The 22,285-nt window shown below is 40.6% G+C and overlaps 2 protein-coding genes across 2 annotated transcripts in view; one reads left to right on the top strand and one right to left on the bottom strand.

Annotated features, from left to right (window-relative positions):
* FARS2 (phenylalanyl-tRNA synthetase 2, mitochondrial) overlaps positions 1–3,871 on the bottom strand; it is a 230,105-nt gene extending 226,234 nt beyond the window's left edge. Inside the window, exon 1 of the mRNA XM_088063477.1 lies at positions 3,843–3,871. The gene's annotated coding sequence lies outside the window, so the exon portion shown is untranslated. The remainder of the gene's footprint in view (positions 1–3,842) is intronic.
* A 24-nt stretch (positions 3,872–3,895) lies between these two features.
* Positions 3,896–22,285, top strand: part of LYRM4 (LYR motif containing 4) — an 86,194-nt gene continuing 67,804 nt past the window's right edge. The window contains exon 1 of the mRNA XM_005525315.3: positions 3,896–4,030. Coding sequence (XP_005525372.1) covers positions 3,945–4,030 — 86 coding nt within the window. The 5' untranslated portion in view covers positions 3,896–3,944. The remainder of the gene's footprint in view (positions 4,031–22,285) is intronic.

Raw genomic sequence — 22,285 nt, 5'->3', positions numbered from 1 at the left:
CAAGAGAAGAGCTTTGTTACCATTTTATTCTTCCCGCTGAACTTCCACGTAGTTTTTTTAAATGCACAAAGAATTCAGGAGTATAGCTGAATTTGAAATATGGATGTTTCTCCTCCTAAATAAAAATGTGCTTTTCTACAGGGCCACCAACTAAATACTATGTTTTTTAAATAGCAGAGTCAGTCAAGGCCTCCTGTTGATACTGTGGAAATCTTAATTCACCATACAGAACAGTTAAATTATAGTTTGTTACATTTGCCACTAAAAACTCTAAATTCTTGTGATTTATGATCCTTCTCTTAAAGGTCCTACTCTACACTGTGTAGGATCTCACTGTGCATGACCCTCTCAATCAAGAACTAAGACAAAGAAAGGAGACACCACACCAGCACAGAAAAATTAGCATGTTTTCACAAACTGAAAAAGAGTGTAATATTTCAACAATCAATTATCATTCTGACCCCCAAAGAAAAATAGTGAAAACCAACAGCAGCATACCAGGAAAGCACACGCTCTCTGAAAGTGTTCAGTGCCATGTCATAAAGCTGAAATAGTGCACCACAAGGAACAATTCAGCAACAGACAACATCAAATATGTCCCAGATAATAGAACAGCTGTTTCTTTCCACTCCAGATCACAGCCCCTGCATGTACTTCATCCGAATTCCTTCCCTTCCCTCCCCTCTTTTAGCAACTACAAACTTAAATATTCCAGGTACTGATACCATTATAACCTCTCAAAGTGCTTGTTTATGCTGAGAGACACAGAGAGGCAAGGCACATGCCACCTTCCTTCTCAGACCAAAGGCTGAAAGCAAAGACCTCTGTACAAATGAACACCCACCAATCCTAAATTCAGGTGTAGTTTTCCCCTTAGGAATGAGAAGGAAGTTAATGAAGTGGTTATTTCTGCTTCCCCATACACAGGCTCCAGTGTCAGAGGACACACAGCGGTCATATGGGCTGTGTCTGTCCTTTGAATTCCCTCCAGGCTTGCAGTGGTGCACATAAAGAAAGGCCAGGAGAAACACAAGTATCCCAGTCACAGCAATGACCACTTCCTGCAGAATGAGACAACTTCTGGGACCATAACCCATCGCTTCCAAGAAAACACAATGACAAATGAATAAGAAAATAATGATTTTTTCCTGTTAACAGTGCCAACCCAGTTGCACAAAGGTGACTAGTTTCTGCGAAAAATTGACCTTCCCTCCTTGAGTAAAGGTAAAACTAGAAAAGGGAGACAGGACTTTTTTCCTTTGATAGATTTATTTTGCATCTGATCATGCATTGTATGTGCTTAGTGTTTATTCAAGGGTGGTTTCTAGGCTTTTTCAAGAGAAAAACATGGTTACCTAAAAACAATTTTAAAAATAAACCACAAAAACTTTCAGAAAGTTTCAGAAACAGGATTAGCATCTGAGGCTAACTAAAAATAATTAATAATTACTTTTCAAATATTAAATTAATACTGTTCTTGTAAACAAAGTTTGGTGAATGCTTTCATCCCACTTAGTCCCTCATCTTTTAGAGCTGAGGATTGTACCACAAAAATTTTATTTCCAGCAATACCTGAGGGCTGTTGCAAAATTACATCCACACGTCCACAGAACGGTATCACATAACTTTGCTAAACTCTCAAATTTAAGTTTGGCTCTGTACGTGACAGAACTGTATCTTGTTAAACTGTCTGAAGCCCACCCTCGATAACAAAGGGCAGGGTGGCCACTGCTGCTTTCAGGGAAGATGGTAAGTCTGTAGACACAAAGCCAGAGCTCTGCTATAACATGTATTAAGCAGCCACCAACAGCTGCAAAGATGGGGAGTACCAGCACCCCAGATGGGCTTTGCTTCTTGCATGACAATCTGCACCAACAACATGGCTTGGGCTACAAGGAGAGTTTGGTTGGTCCCACTGGCAAATGAAGGGCATGCTTGATTAGTATTTCGCCATGGGGGTGTCCTGACTGCCAAGACCTAGCCCATAACAAATTGGTTTGTAACTTACAAAGAGGGAAGGCCTCATGATGCTTTTCCCAGTACTGCAGCTGCACATATTTTTCTGCATTTCCTGTAATATTTCTAGCTTGGGCAGAAAATCTCCATTTCCAGAAACCTAAAAGGGCTGCTAAAACACAGCATACCTGTAAAGGTAAATTTGAAATAAATTCATGTGTCTATACTAATTAAATCCAAAAGCACAGAACTATTTTAGTTCTTTGCAACAAACTGTAAATTCCATCAGATGTACAACTGACAGTAACACTCAAATGCATATGCAACAAAACATGAGTTAAATTGGAAGCAGCAGTTGAAGCACTTTTGCCAGAGACATGTGGAATATCTACATGGTAGTTGTTTTAAATATCTACTATATAAATAGCAAACTGAAGGAAGTAGGAACCCTGTCATGGTACCTGAAAGAAGGTTCTAGTGAAGTGGGGACTGATTTCTTCTGCTGTGCCTGCAGTGAGAGGACCAGAGGAAATGGTCTTACACTGAGACGGGAGATTCAGATTAGATATTAAGGGAAAAAAATACATTGTTCGGGTGGTGAAGCATTGGAATAGGTTACCCAGAGAGATGGTGGAGTTACCATCCCTGGAGGTGTGCAGGGGACTCCTGGATGTGATGCTGGGTGATGTAGTTTACAGGTTACAGTAGCAGTGCTGGATGGACAATTGCACTGGAGACTAAAGGTCTCATCCAAACTTGATGATTCTATGACTCTAAATAAATTGTATTGCTGATAAAAATCAGTATTAAATACAGCTGCAGCATAACACCTGTAGGTTACAAAGTTAAGTTTATTCCGCAGTGGCAAAACTTTCAGGAAAGGAGGATGTATGATTAAAATAGTAGAATTCATCTTAAAAACAGATTTGAGAGAGGAACAACTCAAACATCACTGTAACACAACAGGTCCTGGTACAGATGTACAATGACTTTAACTGTCTATAGTGATTCCAGAGAATCACAGAATGTTGGGGTTGGAAGGGACCTCTGAAGATCATCTAGTAGAACCCCCCTGACGAGGGATGGTCACCTTGAGCAGGTGACACAGGAATGTATCCAGGTGGGTTTTCAATGTCTCCAGAGACTCCACAAGCTCACAGCACAGCATGTTCCCCTGAGCATGTTCTGTTATCCTTAATGTAAAGTTGATTCTCACATTGAGGTGAAACTTTTGAGTTCTAGATTATGGCCACTGCTCCTCATTCTTTTGCTGGGCATCACTGAAGAGCCATCACCCATCTTGTAATCCACCTTTGACATACTTATATGCATTAATGAGACCCCCTCTCAGTCCTCTGTTCTCCAGACTAAACAGGCCCAGCATCCTCATGAAGCCAGATGCTCCAGACTCCAAATTATCTTGTGGCCTCTGCTAGATCCTCTCCAGTACATGAACTCTGACTGCAAATGTACACAGCGATTCCGAGACAACCCCTTGCACATACTGTTGCTCCTTTCCAGCCCCGATATCCATCTCCCCCCGCCAGGATCCACCTCCCCGTGGGGCACACCAAGTACAGCGCTGCTACCCTCGCCGAGCAGAGGTTTCGCTTTCCCTGTCGCTCAGGCCTTCCCTCCCTGCCCTTCACAGCCGCACGGCCGAGCCCGACAGGCACCCAGGGGCAGTCGTGCCTTGGGATCCCCGCCGGAGCTGCCGGGCAGGCCCGACCCGGCGGGACCCGAATACCGACCCCGAGTCCCCCGAGCCCACCGCGCCCGGGGCTGCCCCGGCCGGGGACCCGCTTTTCCCCGCCCCGCCCGCGCCTTGCGCCGGGCCCGGGCCGAGCCGTTGCCGTGGCCGCTGCCGCTCCGCGCCGCCACTCCCCGCCGGCCCTGCGGCTCCGCTCCGCCGCGGCTGCGCCCGGCGGACGGAGGGAGGGCGGGGAAAAGGGGCCTCGCCGCGGGAGGTGCCGCTCGGTGTCGGCAAGATGGCAGCGTCCAGCCGTGCCCAGGTGCTGCGGCTGTACCGCGCCCTGCTGCGGGAGAGCCAGCGCTTCAGCGGCTACAACTACAGGTGCGGGGAGCGGCTCCGGGGGGCGGCGGACGCGGGGCTCCCCGCCTTGGCCTGGGGTCCCGGCGGTGCTTGGGGCAGGGGCGCGGGGGAGCTGCGGCCTCGGGAGGAGCCGAGCCGTGCCCTGGAGCGACAGCGGGACGGGCACCGTGCCTGGGCCCGGCTCGGAGCGCAGGGAATGGGCAGCCCCCGGACCCTCCGCTGGGCCCCGCACTGCCGCAAAAGCACCAGGCTATGGGCTATTAGGAAGAAGGGACAGGACAGAGATTGTCCCAACCTGAAGTCTGAAGTACTTGTGCTGGGTCTGGGCTGCTCAGTACAAGAAGAACAGGGACCTGATGGAGAGGCCACAAAGATAAGGAAGGGTCTGGAGCATCTCTCTCCTGAGGAGAGACTGTGGGAGCTTGGCCTGTTTAGTCAGGAGAAGGGAAGACTAAGAGGGGAGCTCATTCATGCATATAAATATCTAGGGAGTGGGTGTCAATAGGATGGTGCCCGACTCTTTTCTGTGGTGCCCGACAACAGGATGAGGAGCAAAGGCCATAGCAAAGGAAGCTTCACTTCAACATGACTAAGAACTTCTTTACAATGTGGATGGCAGAGTACTGGAACAGGTTGCCCATGGAGGTCATGGAGTCTCCCTCCCTGGAGACATTGAAAACCCACCGGATGTGTTCCTCTGTCACCTGCTCAAGGTGACCCTCCCTTGTCAGGGGGTTGGACTAGATGATCTCCAGAGATCCGTTCCAACCCTAATGATTTTGTGAAACTGATACAGCTCATGTCTGGTCTGTGTGCTGCCTGTTTCCTGGCAGAGGAGAGCTGGGGTCAGACTGCAGGCAAAGCCTGGCACCATGTGCTGTGTCCACGCTCAGGGTGCAGTGAGGCATCCGGGTTCACTCTTCCTGCCACACAGGGTACCAGGCTGCCTGTCTTCTCTGCCTGTCGGTGAAAGGCACACACTGTTTTTTGGGCAAAAGTTAGCTGTAGGCCTGGTCTCCTTTAGCTGTCTGCAGTGTTCACTGGGAGTGCTGCTCACCCACCCTGGGCATTGCGTTGCCCAATAGTAGATTTACTTTACCACTCAGCTGGACCACGGGAAGAGACATGTGAGCTACCTGTGCTGTGAATCATCTCTCAGGCAAGAACGGAGAACAGAAGCCTTTAAACTTGCATAATTGTAGAGAGCTCTGTGCTCTGCAAGGCGCAAGTATTCCACAAACCTCAGGTGTGAGGGAGTGCCCCATGAAGAAGGACTGTGGGGCTGAAAATGAGCTGGCACTAGTAAACCTTCATTGCTGATTCCACGCAGCAATATGTGCATCACATTCTGTTGCTATCAAGGCTTTCTCCTGCTCTTTGCTGTTCTGAGTGTCCCTGGTTACCCTTGTTCTGCCTAGCAAAGACAGGATTGTACGTAATGGAGACGCAGATCCATGCCGATCTGATTTTTTGACACCATATCACAGTGCAGGTTGTGCCTTTACTTAAAGGAAAGATCTCTGGTTTTGATGGACCTGTCCTTAGGTATTATAAAATCAGAAACTGTCGAAAACCTTGTGGCGTATACATATTTGTAAGCACAAAAAGCCATAGCAGTTTCCAGCAAGAAATGATCAGCAGTTGTTACACTCGGAGGTCTGCTGTGACCACAACACCAGTTCTGCCTCGGTGTTTACACCGCACCCGTGGGTAAGAGGGACACCCTACTGGCTTCTTGCATTCCAAGATAAGCAGCCCTGCTGTGTCCTCAGGGCTGCTGTAATGTGATATGGCAGTGCACAGGTATTAACCCAAGGACTTTGTGTAGAGAACCGACTTGCAGCAAAGTAGAAGGTATTACAGATCAATATTATTGATTCATGACTTCAGCTAGACAGTATCAGAATACTTTATTACTGCAAATTGCATGTTCGTAAGAGCACGTCTGGAGTATGATCAGCTACTTATTGTCTCTTCATTTGCTTTCTGTGCTTTTTCTCCTAATTTGGTTGCTCTGGTTTAATTTAGCAGGCAGCTAAACACCACACAAGTGCTCGCTTGCTCCCCCCACCCCAAAGGGATGGGGAAGAGAATTAGGGAGAAAAAAAAGTAAAATTTGGGGGGTTGAGATTAAGACTTTTTAGTAGAACAGAAAAGGAATGGATAATAATAATAACAATTAGAATAATAGTAATTAGAATTTGCAAAAGAAGTGGTGCACAGTACAGTTGCTGCCAACTGACACCCAGCCAGTTCCTGAGCAGCAGCCCACAGCACACTTTCTCCTGAGTGTATGTACTGAGCATGACACCACATGGTATGGAATATCCCTTTAGCCAATTTGGATCATCCCAGCTGTACTTCCTGCCAGCTTCCTGTGCCCCCCAGCCTACTTGCAGGTGGGTTGGTGGGAGAAGCTGAGAACTTCCTGACTTTGTGTAAACCCTGTTTGCCAAGAGCTAAGAGATCAGCATATTGTCAGCATCACTCTCATCCTAAATCCAAAACACAGCACTGTACTGTCTATTAGGAAGAAAATTAACTTTAATTTGACTTTCCAGACAAAATCAGGACCCATGTACATATAGACTGTGGTGGAAAATTCACCTGTTTTGTTTTATGTCTCTCTGAGTAAATATATTCTGTATGTCATCTTGTAGCCCCAGATTTTCTTCAGCCACCCAGCAGAACTTGTGTGGTAACTGTAAAGAGTATCATTCATGTCTTAAAGTAACTGAGGTCACCACTGGCAGCCTTCAGAATAACACAGGAGCATCTCCAGTGTCCTGAAGTAAATGTCAGAGTGTTTGAAGACCCAGAAGTGTAGGCCAGGTTTTAACAGCAGGAGAGGGAATTTAGTAGACTGTAAGTAATATCATGTCTGCCCTTCTGCCCTATTACCAAGCAGACAGTCTGAGTGTGGGAGAGTGATTTGTACTAGAGGAAAATCAATATGCAGAGAGTCAAGATGTTAGGTTTTGAGTCAAAAAGGTGGTTTTTAACAAGTGTTATATTTTCTTCTGCTTGGTTGACAAAAAGTAGAACCACTGATGGTTTATAATATGTTGGATTATAGTCTCAACTAAATGCATTTAAGGGATGTTTCTAAATATCATTAGTGATTTAAATAATGGCATGTTGTGAGTGGTTTGGGTACAGAAAACAAAAGAATTTATAAGCTTCACGAAAGCCATTAAAATACATCTGGTTGTAAATGAAGATAATCAAAACTTTAAAATTTATTATTTGTTTAATGTGACTGAAGATCAGTGATCTTAACACATGGGAATCTAGTGGGAGGGAGTTCTCTCCAGGATAGTGCAGGACTGGAGCAGGTCTTCCCTGAGACAGTTTATCATCTCTGTTTTTGAGGGTTTTCATAATAGGTTTAGCCAAAGAGCACCATGGCTGACCTCACCTTGTTTCATGCAGGCCTATTTCAAGTGTGACATTGACCTGGAAAAGTTCCAGAGAGTCTAGCTAACCAGCTTACTATGATTTTTAGATCCCTAGCCTTCCTGGCCCTATGAAGATACTAACAATGGGTAGTAAGTTCAGGGTGACATCATATGACATGCTTCCAGCTCATCTGCTTTCTATTTCTTTGATTTCTTGTAGTCATGAGCAATGTCAGAAGCTTTGAGCCTCTTGGATGGAATTTTTCTGCAAATAATTTTTTAATGTTTTTTAAGGTCTTTCTTGATTTATTGCAAATTTATTTCAGTTATCCATTATGTTCTCTTTTAACTGGTAGAAGCTGTTCTTTTATTTTTAGATACATTTTTTGTTGTCTAAGTTGCATTTTAATGGAATTTGATTTTTCTTTTAGAATGTGCAATATTTGACTAATAAAGCTACCCAGAATATAGAAGACTCAGGGAAGAAAATTCGTCAAAACAAGTTTTGCATTGGAAACACATTAATTGAATGCATGCAGTTTCATCTGAGACATCTCCTTCAATATTTTAAAACCAGTAAATCTGATTTTTGCAAATGACTGCTAACCTAGCAACAAAACAGAGCAAAATAATTTGCACTGTTTTTTTCAGTGCCAGTTGCTCTTTCCCACTTTGACTGACACAGTTGTTGATGTGATTTTAGGGAGTCATGGAACACAGAGCCATAAAACAGTCTCAAGATTGCTACCCCTTTTTCTTGTGGGGACTTCAATTTACCAGATGTCTGCTGGAAATATAATATCACAGAGAGGAAGGAGTCCAGGAGGTTCCCGGAGTGTGTAGAAGATAAATTTCTAATGCAGCTGGTGAGGGAACCAAATAGAGAAGGCGCCCCACTGGACCTGTTGTTTGCCAAGAGAAAAGGACTGTTGTGGGATGGGAAGATTGGAGGACACCTTGGGCACAGCAATCCTGAAATGATAAGAGTTATCAAATCTCACAGAAGTAAAGAGGGGAATCAGCAGAACTGCCACCTTGGACTTCCAGAGGGCGGATTTGGGCCTGTTTAGGAGACCTATTGAGAGAGTCACTTGGGAGACAGTCCTGGAGGACAGTGGTGTCCAGAAAGGCTGGACATTCTTCAAAACAGAAATCTTCAAGGCACAGGAGCAGGCTGTCCTCATGTGCTGGAAGATAAGCCAGCAGGGAAGAAAACCAGCCTGGCTGAACAGAGAGCTTTGGAGGGAACTCGGGAGGAAAAAAAAAATTTTAAAAAAGGCAGTTTACGGTGTTTTTTACCTGTAGAGGAAAGGGCAGACTACACCAGAGACCTCAGTGGATGTCATGAGGTTAGGCAGAGAGAAAATTAGAAGAGCCAAACCCCAGCTGGAACTTTATCTGGCTACTGCCATAAAAGAAAAATGTTGCTATATAAAAAATGTTGCTATATATACATCAGTAACAGAGGAAGGGCTAAGGAGAATCTTCATCCTTTGTTGGTTGCAGAAGTAAACACAGTGACAAAAGATGAGGGAAAGGCCAAGGTACTTACTACTCCTTTTGCCTCAATCTTAATAGTGAGACTTCTCTGGATACCCAGTTCCAGAGTAGAAAGTTTTCTGTACCCAGTTCCTTTCATGAGAGCACCTGTATTTTTCTTAAGTATAGGTTAAGCTGACCTGTACTTGCATGATGATCTATTCTTCAAAGGGACATAAAGCTGTTAAGATTCTGCTAAGAACTCTTCCGAGAGCATAATTCACACCAAGTAAAATTTTTTTTAAAACCACTCTTTTATAAAAATGAATTTCTTTCTCTTACTCCCAGCATAACTTATTTGGTCACTTTAATGGAAAAATCTTACTTTGCTTTTAGTCCCTGGTTTATAGAATCCTGTCAGTGTTCCTTTTTGCACTTTCATCACTTAGGTAAACAGCTGTGTTAAAATTTTATATGTGACAGTTATCCAAGCTGAATAAGCCTTTTTCTCACTGGATATCCTAATGAAGTTTGTGATTGACAAGGTCTGCCAGGAGATTGTTTGTTTCTTTGTGTTAGGGAGGAGTAAAAGTCTAAATGGTGATTAAACAAAAATTCAAGACAATAACAAGAAAAGAAAGGCATGATTTTCAGAGCAAAGTGGTAGTATGTAGGTGAGATAAGAAACGCAAGAAAAAAATAAAATTGTAAGTTCTGTCCAGGAGAGATGTCTTACTTATTTGTAGGTGTATGGTGACAGAATTACAGTTTACAGTATCTGTTTTTCCTCAGCTGTGCAAAGAAGGCAGATAACTTTTTTTTCTTCTCTGTATGTCATTCCTGACCATATTCTGAGTGATAATAAACTTAAGGATTTTTTGTGTTAATTTCCCTTTTACTGAGTGTGTGGTGTTCTCTGTCCTCTACTTGAAAAGTATAAAGAAGTCAGGGCTGCCAGCAGCTGTGGTATTCCAGAGTCCAGGGTGGTTTCCATCATAGACTGGTGCAGACACTTGTTTTGGCCTGGAGCTGCACAACCCAGAGTCACAGGCAAACAGCCACTGCACCTTTTCAGATCATTTTGTGGAACAGTCACACAGATTTGTGGTTGACCTTACTAATACGTCTTTTTGGGGTGAGTTAAATTTTGGCTGTTTTACTGACCACATACCGTTTTGCCATTATTTTAAGCTCTTTTATATATATTGCCTTATTCTGCCAGAATCATGTATACTTGAATAGAGGTGTCAGTATTTTAAGAGCATTTTAAGAGTATGAGTATTTTTATGGAAATATATGCAGTTTTTTGGGAAAATCTGGAGGTATAAGAAGATGGTTTTGGACTGGGGTTTTCTGGTATTGAAGTATTTCCATCTGACTTCAGTATTGTATATGTATAAAATATTTTGGAAAGACAACCAAAGCACTCTATTTCAAAAATGTCAGAACAACCATTAGTTACCCTCAGAACATATTTCTCTGAAATTTTAAAATGAATGAAAACAGTTTTATCAAATACTTTGATTTCTTATTAGTAACATTACCCAAAAAAAATCATTGCATCAAAATTCTGTTGATCTTGTTCATTAGGAGTTATCTTTGGTTTAAAGGTTCAGCAGTGTTTGTCATTTTCCAAATACATTCACTTTACCCTTGTGAAGTTACATTCTTCCTAAACAATTAGTGATATCTGTGCATCAGGTCTGATGTAATTTTCTTGGTTTCTTTTTTTATTTTTGCAGGGGAGAATTTTAAATAGTAGTATCTTGAAGGGAGAGTTTGGAGCACAAACAGAACATACAGAAGTCTGGAAAAATGGGAATTTAATATTTGGATGACAAATGGATGGGAGCTTCCTCAAAAGAGTGACCTACTGATTTTATTATAGTAAAGGCACCTAAAATGAGTAAATCTCATAAATGTAAATGTTTGTTATTCTTTGTATAGCACAGAAAAACAGGGACATATTTCTTTTTACATAAGATTTAATTACCAGTAGTGAGTGTTTGAGAACTAATGAGAGTAATTGAAAAAATACTGCCTCTGGCAGTGACTCATACCCATACACATATGCTTATGATTTCTGGTAAATGAAAAGCACTTGGTAATGTAGCTGTAGCATTAAAATGGATTAAAATGCTGTCCCAGCTAACCTCCTCCTTTCCTTACTCTTGGATGTGGCTTTAACACTTAGTACCTCTGTCTTCATCTCTATGCTGCCCATGATGAAAAGATGCTGACCTCCTAACATCCAGGTAATTCAAGATACAGTAGACACGGGCTATTATAATATCAAGTGTTCTTTAGCAGGTTAGCATTCTGGATTTAAAAAAAAAATCTTAGTAATTTAAAAAAGAAAAAAGCCGCAGTTGACGAGGCAATGTTAAAACCACTTGCTGCAGTAATGGATGGCAAGGGTGCTCTCTGAACTACCTCTTCAATAAAACTCTTCCCATGTGTTTTTGGGTTCACTGACCAACAAAGTAGAGTCCTAGATTATACATAGCTCTCTGCTTTTCAAAAAAAAAAAAAAAAAAAGTGTGGATCAAAGGCAATTTTCTTGGGTGTTTTCTTGTGTTTGTGAATACTTGAGCCAGCTCTTCAAGACTGTTTTGCACAGAACTCAGTCCCAAAGTGTCCTTAGTGGGAAATATTCTCTGGGGATTCTTGATACATTTTTTCTCAAGAATGAAGATGCCATTAATCATCCAGACAGCATTCTGGCTAGGGTAGCATTATGGACTATGGCCTTTTTCCCTTACATTTTTTTCTACATTCTGTTCTATTCTAGTTTATTCCTTTTTACCTGCTCTCCATATAAAATTCTAACATTCTTCTTAGGATACAATGCAACTGAATATTTAATATGATAGAAGAATTCAGTTGAGTTCAGATGCTTTCTTCCTGAGCAGAATTTGTCTGAAATAAAGTCCGTAAAAATTCTTCTGGAAAATTTAAAGGTCCTGTGCTGGGAATAGTATTCAGAGACACAGGATTCAGTCCAGTACGTAGGACTACACTTTCTTCAGCATCATGTTTGTTACAAAGTCTTGGGAAAAGTTGTTCTTAGGCACTACTTCTTTTATTTTTTTAACTCTTTAAATAAATAGGAATTGGTTAAATCTCATTATAGTTTCTAAATAAGTATACGCACAAAGTAAATGTTATGTGTGTTTATTCATGTATGAATGTATTGGTATCAAGAAGTCTAGAATTCACTTCTGCTCATTCCCAGTAACCATTTCACAAAATCCCTGTTTAAAGCAAGCTGTGAATCCACTGTGGAGACTAGAGAGTGTATGATAGATGTATTAATTTGATTAGAAAATAATGTCCATCACCAGGTCTTGACAATCTTTCCAAATCTGCTTGTCTGGCCTATCCTGGGCTGAAACCATTAAAGACCTGTTTCTAAATAATTAGCTTGTTTAAAAGTAATATTGTCTTGTTTTTACTGCCTGAGAAAGTGTGTGTCTGAAAAAAAAATGTTAAAATATTTCCCTGAGACTATAATTCATTAGTAGTGTATTGTTAGTAATCACTAATCCTCTATGGTATTAAAGCTTTTATAATTAAACTTCTGTGATTTTAGGTGCCTATGAAAATAATTCATTGTGTCATGGAAGTTCAGTCTTTACAGAGTTGTCTCCATCTCTGTCTTGCATTGGGTATAATTTCTGCTAACTAGGATTTGCTTGCAGGATGCACACAGTATTGTTGCTTGGTAGTGTTTATTTACAGGCATTATGTATTTCCCCAACAAACATGCAGATTACCACAATACTCAGTTTCAGTCACACGCAGATGCAAATGTCCATTTATTGTTTGCCTAAGCAGGAGGGGGGAATGTATGTGCAGATTTCCACAGAGCCTTGGTGTTGGAGAAAATTGGTTTATCTAGTGCGGGTTACACATTGTGTGAATGTTAAATTTCTGCAGACTATGTTAGAATAGCAATGAAAGAGCCAAATGTGGCCCCAGGTAGTTGTTTGGGGGTGTGGTTCAGAGTCATTATTCATTTGCATTGCTAGTCATAGTTAAAAAAAGAGAGCTATAAGTGGAATGGGCCAGGTACAAACCATCACATCTCATAAAGTTTTAGATTGAATCACTAATAGAATTCTTTGTGAAACAATAATCCATCCTTCCATCCATCCATCCATCCATCCATCCATCCATCCATCCATCCAAATATATTCAGTGGTTTAATTTATTTAAATAACATCAGACTGCCTCCTTCTCAGAAAAATGTTTTAAAGTCAATACAGCTCAAATAAATGTGTAAGACAGTCCTTGAAGCTCATAGCTTGAATTATACTGACAATGTCAAATTGAACTGTATTGTGTTGCCATGAAACTAACCTGCTGCTAAGTTCCAGAAAACATCTTTGACTCATCTAAAATATGACAGCATTTTTCTAGTACAATGTTAGCAAATAGGTTTTCAAATTAATGGTCTTCGCGTGTAAACTAGTTTTGAAGGGAGGAACATTGATTGATTGATCTAAGTAGTTTTATCACTGGCCAAAATAAATTGGATGTCTCACTCGTCATGTCTTTTCCCTGATCTGACTAATTTACAGTATGAAAATAAATGTTCAAGTGTTTTGTTTACACAACAATAATAAGCAATGCATTTCATGTAGAACACTAAATAGGTTTCTTGATTTTCAGAGCTACTGAGCACATTTTTTACTAAATTTAATTTATTATTTTCAGTTCATAATTTATACCCAAAATTGCTGCCCATTATTTGCAGATTTTGCATGGAAATATGAATATTTATTAAGCTGCTGGTGGAACTATCACAGTTGCTTCCAAAAGCAAAGGCAGTATGGGATGAATGTAGTCCTATAAGCTGCAGCAGTACAGGGTTGGACAAAAAAAGCATACTGTACATATATCTCTACAAAACTTCTTGTTCTGTGAACTAGTGGCAATGCTTACTAATCTGCATGGACTGAGGCTTAGTCCTGGGCTTTTATTTCCCAACAAATAAAACAATTCAACAATTTGTTGAAACTCTTGAAGGAGTTCTCTATCAGTGCAAGGTATTGCTGCCATTTGCTGGAGCCTCCCACTTCTGCAGCTTGTATTGGTAATTTGTTCCTAAATTGGAAAGTTTTTCTGCTACTCCAGGGAGTGGAAGGTCAGGTCTCATGTGAAAAGGAAGGTAATCTGGACCAGTCATAAAATGTTATGCTGAAAGCCTTAGGATAAGTAGATCACTCCTAATACCTCTTTTCCTCTCCTAATCTCTCCTGCAGTAACCTTAGCCAGTACTTGTCTGAGTTACTGAGTTTTAAGCCAGATGTTAATTCTACATTTAGAGTAAATGTTATCTGAGAAGAAATTCTTGCAGCTAGCAGCCATGAGCTTGTGGGAGGAAACAGAGCTGGTGTTTACTGTCTGTTTTCTTTTTCCTTGCTTGAAGACAAAGGACAGAAAGTGCTACAATCACTCATGTGAGTGGCTATTTTTCTGTAACTTTTAATTAGCTATTAAGTATTATCTGGGGGGTTTTGTAGCCCATTTTTTGGCTTGAAATGCAGAATCTTTTTTTATATATAGATGTACCAATCTGAACCTAGCCTTATTAAATAGAATGTACAGAGATATATAATATGGTGATCTTTTTTCATTCATAGTGTAAGACTCTTAGAGAGAGTGTTAAGACTGGAAGACTCTTGAAAAATTACTGACCTTAGTGTAGATTCACATCTAAATTTTAAGATCCATATTTAATGTACTTGAGCTTGCATAGATTAAAATCTTTGTTTGTCAATCTTCTCTTCTTTAAAAAGGAAAATGGACTGCTCTCTTTGTCTTCCTGAATATTTCTGATCTCCTTTTCTCTCACAGTAGTTAAACCTTTTCTTGAAAGAGCTACAGAAGAGCTGTACTTCTTCTTCTGCGCAGAAGAGCTATCAGCAGGTTTATTGAATGACTTCTATTCATTGGACTAGAATACCTTGAGTTTTAAGTTTAATCTCATTTTCCTGTCTGATATTAAAGTATATAATCAAAGATCAAAGGATTGCATTGTATGCTGGGATTTACAGTTTGGAGAGTAGGAACTTATGCACCACAATTTTAGAGGTGGAGCTCATACATGGCCCCAAAGAAACATTTTGGCTAGTAGCTGCTCTTTGCTTCATGTTTGACAGATAGATAATATATTCTACTTCTTTTTTTAGAATAACTGTAGGAAAAATAATAGGAAAAAGTTGGTTTTTTTCTTTCTTTAATGTGAAGTAGCTTTGAAGAATGTTGTGTTGTGTTACTTCACTTAGGTTTTAGTTTTGCTTTGGTTCCTGTTTTACTTCGGAACTTCAGAGAAATGCATAGGATTTATAGGTCCTGAGAAGCTGAATTTATTTTACTGGAGCTAGTGGAGGTCTTGGGTATAGCTTAGCTGGTCACCATCATGCCCCAAAGATAAAAAGCTGGGGATATATTGTTCCATAACTTGCCTGCAAAGGGTTTGACTTTTTTAAGTGCTCGCTTGTGCTGGTAGCACCTGGGAGGTGAGAGCTGTGGAGTGTGGAAAGTTGGGGTGGGCAGTTCTGGCACATTATGGCTGGTGCACAGAGGTGCTGCATTATTTATGGGGATGAAGATAAGCTGTGCCTATCTGAAAACCTCAAGTCTGCCTCACTGCATGGTGCATCAGCAGCTTTACTGAGCAGAATATTCTTTTTCCATCAGTCCTTGCCTCTGTTCACCATGGGTCCTCCTGCTCTTTCTTCCTGTAAGGGGCTGCATCTAATTTCCTGTGGAGGATGAAGTGACACCCAGAGTTTGTACCCTTTGCATTTCTGGGTTACTGTTCACCTCAGGATGGGAATTTTAGCCTCTTTTTCTTTAGTCCTGGTGTAATCATCTCTAACGTCTGTGAAGACTTCCATATCCTGTAACTAATTAAATAGAAAGAATACAGAAAGAAATATCCAGTTCATTTGCTCTCTGCCTTAAGTAGTGTTCACAGTGTACAAAATAACCCGCATTTATTTTTTTCTGAGCCTTTGGTAATAATTATAGTAGTCTGGGTCTGAGCTTCCTAAAACACTACATGCATTGTCCAAAGGCATATATTTACAATCCCAAATGTCTGAAAAGAATATTCAGCACTCTGTTATATGCACAAAGTAGGATGCCGATTTTATTACAAATTTCAAATTTATTTTTTTGGACTCTAGATTTGACTAATAGACATTACATATATTGGAATTTTATGTGCTGCTAAGTAATTTCAAATATCCATCATTGTTGTCAAAATTGATGTTGTAAATTTGCTAAACTAAACATGCAGTGCTTTGCTATAAATGAGGGAAGGTCATTGAGCCAAGTGGTGATATTTGTCATTACTGACTGAGTTATAAGGATTTTTGGATGAGCTGTAAAACTGATAGTAATGGATGAGAGAATAAATTTAGGATAGTAATTTCAACAATTTAAATCCTGTAACTTCTAGTATGCTTTCTATAAACAGAGCAGGTAGTATGTTACTTCATGTGGGTTGTTTAATAAATTGTATTTGTGGTTGTATTTATTGTTGCCTTTGTCATGAAATAACTGGGCCTTATCTAGTTTCAGTGCAATTTCTTCCATTTGGACCTATGATGTTTACATCCTTCTGTCTCAGAAATCTCAGGTCTACTTGAGCAAAAATCAAAAGGCAGAATTAACTCTCTCTATTGCTAGAATCCAAGGATCACTTTTGCAAGGTAAAACTTCATTAGGAGTCTGTTTAGTATACTGAAAATTACTAGTCTGTCAAGATGGCAAACAAACCTTCACATCAGATGACTGTCAGAAAACTGTTTTCTCTAAGTCTTTTGGCAGTCAAAATATCTCATTTATTTTAAAACTGTATACTGTTAACATATTTCTGATACTTGATCCCTTTTCTCTTCTAAGGAACTGGCATAATTTCTATATTAAAATAAGAATCCATGTCCTGTAAGTAGATATTTACTATATCTTTACTTTCAGAAATAACGCTGCACTTTAGAAATATCCTGTGGAAATCTTATCATCATCCAGACCAACAATACTGCAGCCCAAGAAGTTAGAATATCCCAACATTTTATGTCCTGCTGCTTAATTAAAATAACCTTAGCAAGTATTGCTTCATCAAAGGCAAATCATTTTCCACTGTCAAGTGTGAAATACTTGCATCCAGAAAGGCTGATTAGCACCCGGTGCTTCCCCAAATGAAATCACCGAGAGGTGCAATATCTTTAGCCCTCTTCAGGGTACCCAAGCCACAGAATCACAGAATCTGGAGAGTTGGCATGGACCCACAAGGATTATTGAGTCCATCTTCTGGCTCTGCACAGGACTGTTCCCATGAGTCACACTGTGTGCTGAAGAGCATTGTCCAAACACTTCCTGAACTCTGGCAGGCTTGGTTTTGTGACCATGTCCCTGGGGAACCTGTTCTAGTGCCCAACCACCCTCTGGATGAAAAATGTTTTTCTAATATCCAACATAATTCTTCCCTGACAACTCCAGTCCACGCACTTGGGACCTATCACTGGTCACCAAAGGGAAGATTTCAGTGTCTGCCCCTCCTCTTCCCCTCACAAGGAAGTTGTAACTGCAGTGAGGTCTCCTCAGTCTCCTCTTTTCCAGCCTGAACAGACCAAGTAACCTCTGACTCCTCATAGGGCTTCCCCTCAAGGCCCTTCACCATCTTTGTTGGCCTCCTTTTGATCTCTCTAATAGCTTAATATTTTTCTTATCTTGTGACTAAAACTGCACGCAGTATTCAAGGTGAGGCCATACCAGCACAGGGAGAACCTCTAGCCAAGCTGAAAAGAGAAATGTTGGCCACAGCACTGGACTAAAACTAATCTTTCCAGAAAAATATTGTAGTGGCTATACACAGCAGGCCAGGCCTTTTTTATGAACTGCTCAGAAACAGCAGCACAGCAAATGGAGTGGTATATATCTGTCTCAAAAGGGAGAAGAGAGAAATCAGCCTTGTCAGGTTTTGAACGTGTCATTTCAAGGCGTTCCCTGCCTGGTAATTGGCCTACTAAGCTACCCCAGTGTCCTCATTGTAGAGCAGTTGGCAGGGGCTTGGCAGTGAAAACTCAGCAGAGAGCTATTACTTATTTCAGGCCATCAGGACACTTTTCATCTGTAGCAAATTCAGGTTACAGTTCCTGCAGCACATCCTTGCCTGGTGCCTCGTTAACTGAACAACTTGTGCAGTTGGGTCCTTCACTGATAACGCTCTTTTTTAGCCTCTTCTGCAAAATAACATTGAAATTGCAACTCCAATTAAGATTAAAAGAATGCTTTCATTTGGACATCTTTACTTTTTTTCTCTTAACCCTGACCTCCTGAAAAGCACTCCCTTCTGCAAAGATTCCTTACACTTAGAATTAAGCCAATAACTGTTTTTATTTTAGAAATACAGCAACAAAAATTTATGTTTCAATGAATTGCAAAAATAATCATAGTTAACTAAGAATAGGACCAATAGTATTCTGGGAAGAAGAAAGTCTCTGGGAACTGAGCTGTGTGCCCTGGCAGCAAGAGCATCCTGAGATGTATCAAGAGTTGCTCAGCCAGCAGATTGATGGGAGGAAGATCACATCTGGCGTTCTGCATCCAGTCTTGTCCTCCACAGCCCCCCATCAGGAAAGGCGCAGACAACCTGTAAGCAGCTCTGCAGGAGCTACCAAGGGAGCTGAAGCACTTGTCATGTGAGCAAAGGCTGAGGGAGCTTGTTCAGCCTTCAGAAGAAGCAACATTGAGGGAACCTGAAAGCAGCCAGTACCTCAAAGTATCCAGAGGGGACTGATAGGAGAAAAAATGACAGCAGATGTAAAGTGCAGGAAGAGAGGCTTTTCAGACTGGCTTGAAGGAAAAGCTTTTTGTCCACAAGGGCAGACAAGCAATTGAGCTTGTTTTCCAAGCAAAGTGGTCTGGGTCAACATCCTGTTTTTCAAGACTTGGCTGGACAAAGCTGTGAATAATCTGATCTGATGCCATCACTGATGGCTTTCAGCAGGAGGTGGGACTACAGACCTCCTAGATACATTTCCAATGTGAATAATTCTGTGTTCCTGTTGATCAGGTGGTCAACCATGCTCTCTGCTTTGAAATGGGTACAGACACAAACTGATGAAAATATATAGCCAGAAAAAAGAAGTTCTCCTTTTCTAAAACCATCCACAAATCTTGCTCTCTAAAAATCTAGGGATGCTTTTTTTGGTTTAGAATGAAAAAAGAAAATTAAAGGAAACTCATGGAAAAGGTTCAAATTTTTATTAGATGTTTTGAGATCTGGGATGCAAAATAGCAATATTTGCTTTAGAAGTAAGCAACAAATCCTTGTATCTGATCATACAGCATGTATTATATGTACTGAGTTACAGTCACCCTCTCTCAAACATATTTTCTAATGTTCATCAATCTTTATTCCTATTCTCTGCTCTTTTGGGTTAATCCTTTCTCATAAGTTATCCCTAATGCTGTTCAATCCCAGACATATTTCTTAGCAATTGCATTGGAATTCATGTTTTGTATGTTAGCAGAGAAACCAAGTAGTGGCTGGTAGATTTCTTTCTGTAGGCTTTTTGTGAAGACTGTCTAGTGACTGCTTTGTTAAAAAATTCAAGGAAATAATACTGAGTTTACCAGCAGTCTAAACTTCCTTCTTCTTTACTCTTCTTTCCTTCTTTCCCAGGATCCAGCCACCACCCTGACTCCCCCAAAGAAATCCTGGTTGCAAGAACAGGCTCTGCTTTGATTTTCAGAAAGCAGGCACATGTAGTAGTTGTTGTCGTTGTGCTGTAACTTGAGGTGGCAGTGCTGAAAGTGTGTCTAGTGATGGAGTTTGAAGAGCAACTTCTTGCTAAAGTGCTGTGTCCACACTCCTCTCTTGGGCTTGGGTTTAATTAGACCAGTCACAACTACTTCCCCGTGAGATACTTGCCTCTGAGTCTCAAACACACATCTGTTGTCAAGTGTTTCTTTTTTTAGTATTAGATGGTAATTACATGCAGCTTTTGCTTCACCTTAATTGGTGTCTTTTAATAGAGGAAAAATATTGTAATACATACATATACATATATATGGAAATAGACGTGTACTCATATATACATCTAAATAAGCATTCCCTCAGAAGCAATTCTGTACATGAAGACATCTTCACTAATGCTAATAAAACTTTACTGTGAGCTAAAATTAATTTTCTGCAGATGGTTTTTTGTTATAAAAGCTTTCCCTTTTTAAATGATACATAATTCTGGAAATTTAGTTGGGCAAATCTTATCTAGTGCTCATTTTGCTAGTAATAATGGGAAATTCTGAAAATTCATCCTGTTGGACCATAAGTTAATAGATGTTAGTTGGAAGGCAGCAGTGGTAGGAAAATATAGTTTAGTAAAAGCAAACTGACCTTTTATGAAAGGGGCCCCTCACTTGATGTAATGCTACTCTATTGTAAACGAGTATCTCAGTTTTACACATTGTTGTCTTTAAATAAAAACATCATATACTTCTTTCCAGAGGTGTTAACTCCAGTGAGCTTCCTAGAGCTTGGCTACTGCTCGCTTGCATTAATTTATTGAATACAACTCAGGGAGAAATTAATTTTACTCTAGACCTTTTCCAATCATCTTGAATATGAATATTCTAACCTGGTGGCCCCTTCCCTTGTGATCTGTTTTGCTTGCACAGATTGTGTACCATAACTGTCCTCTTCTATCTTGATGTGCGTGCTCAATGGCCGACAACTTGTAATAGCCATTGTGTTCTGCAGTGTGGTGCCTGTGACTCTGATGTAACCTACTGATATGTTGTATTTGTTGACAGGCACAAAGCCAAGATGTCAACATGTTTGTAAAGATGTCTTGGAAAGATGACTTAAACCTTTAGCATGTTGTAATACTGGTGAATGCAAAGTGGTGCTGAGAAAAACATTGCTTGGCCAGGTTTATTTCGAAAGTTCGGAACTGTGTACTTAAGCAAGTGTGATGTTTTAGCTTCTTTTCATTTAGCAAAGCACAAAGATTTTTATTTTTTTTTTTGGTCAGGCATGATATAAGTAAACATTTTGAAATAAAATATATAAGTCCCCCAGCAGTTATTATTTTCTGAAGTACCTGGATTGTGATTTCATTTTTCATTTATAGTCGTTGTTTCAGACTTTGCTTCTTGTAGACTTCATTTTTATGGGGACACATTAGGCTTTTGATTGTGCTTCAGGGAAGAAAAGAGAGGAGCTCTTTGAAGGTAGAGTATTGGACCAAAGACTGCTTTCTCTTTAGTTTTTACAATTATTTGGTAGTCTCATAACATTAGCAGGCAGTCCCCATTGCCAGAGAATCTATGGTAATGTTTTGGCCCTGTGCTTGTTCTCGTATTAACCCCCAGCCAGTCCTGCTTTCTGCTGATGGGCATCTGTTGCCTTGTGTAGCCATCCACCTGCGCTGGCTTTGCTCTGAAGCCTTCACACTGAGTCTACTGCCCATCAAGGGCCTTATTTTGATTTAATTGGGAATTAATTGTGTGACAGATGCACGTAAGTAGGGATCACAAGAGGTGTTTTGAGTGTGCATATGTATGAGAGCACTGAGTGAATATATTCAACTGTACACTCTTGCTTGGGTCCTGCTGTCATTAGGTCACTGGAGAAGTCTTTGCAAAAGATAAAATCAAAGGTGTTCTCTATTCAAATTTCAATGCACTTGCAAAATACCTTCTTGCATCTTTCAGACATTTTGCAGTACCTGTTTTCAAATAGGTGGGAAAAATAATGAATTGTGAAATGTAGAAATGTAGTTTAAGACTTAATTTAAATGATATTTCCTAATGAATACTACTGCATTAGGAACTAGGCTTTTCCCACAGGTCTATAGGAGCTCTTTGAGTGTACTGCATCCAAAACTGCTTTCCTATTCTGTTTCTCTGGAGAGTTAGTTTGGTCCTTTCTAACTGAAAGGTCCCCATTGTTTGTGTGACTTTCTTGGCCTTTTTAATGGGATCAATTGCAAGCTCTATCCATCAAAATCAGTACTCCTGTATTCCCTCCTTCTCAGTGATGTTGCTTATCCAGTTCCATGGAGAGCTGATAAAGCCCACTGATCTGTAAAAAAATCCCAAAACAACAAAAAGTGAAGTTATTACATCTTGTAATAGGTTGGTCATCTGTCAATTTCCCAAGTTGGACTGGCTCAGCTGAGGCCAAATATCAGACTGACTGTGCTGGTCTAAAGGAGGCAGGGGGAGGGTTTGTGCTTGCCAGGGTGGCAAAATTGCAATTGCTCCTCTTCACATTGGCTTAAACTTGTTGCAATTCCTTTGTGCCCCTTTGGGTAAATAATCATCTGTAAGGTACAGCCATCACCTCACTTGCCAGTCTTCTTTTCAGCTCTCA

This window comes from Pseudopodoces humilis, chromosome 1 (genome assembly GCF_049639895.1).
Source record: "Pseudopodoces humilis isolate 2021_Gansu_Grassland_sample_001 chromosome 1, ASM4963989v1, whole genome shotgun sequence".
In the NCBI taxonomy this organism is placed as follows: Eukaryota; Metazoa; Chordata; class Aves; order Passeriformes; family Paridae; genus Pseudopodoces; species Pseudopodoces humilis.
This window is presented reverse-complemented; position numbering and strand designations above follow the sequence as displayed.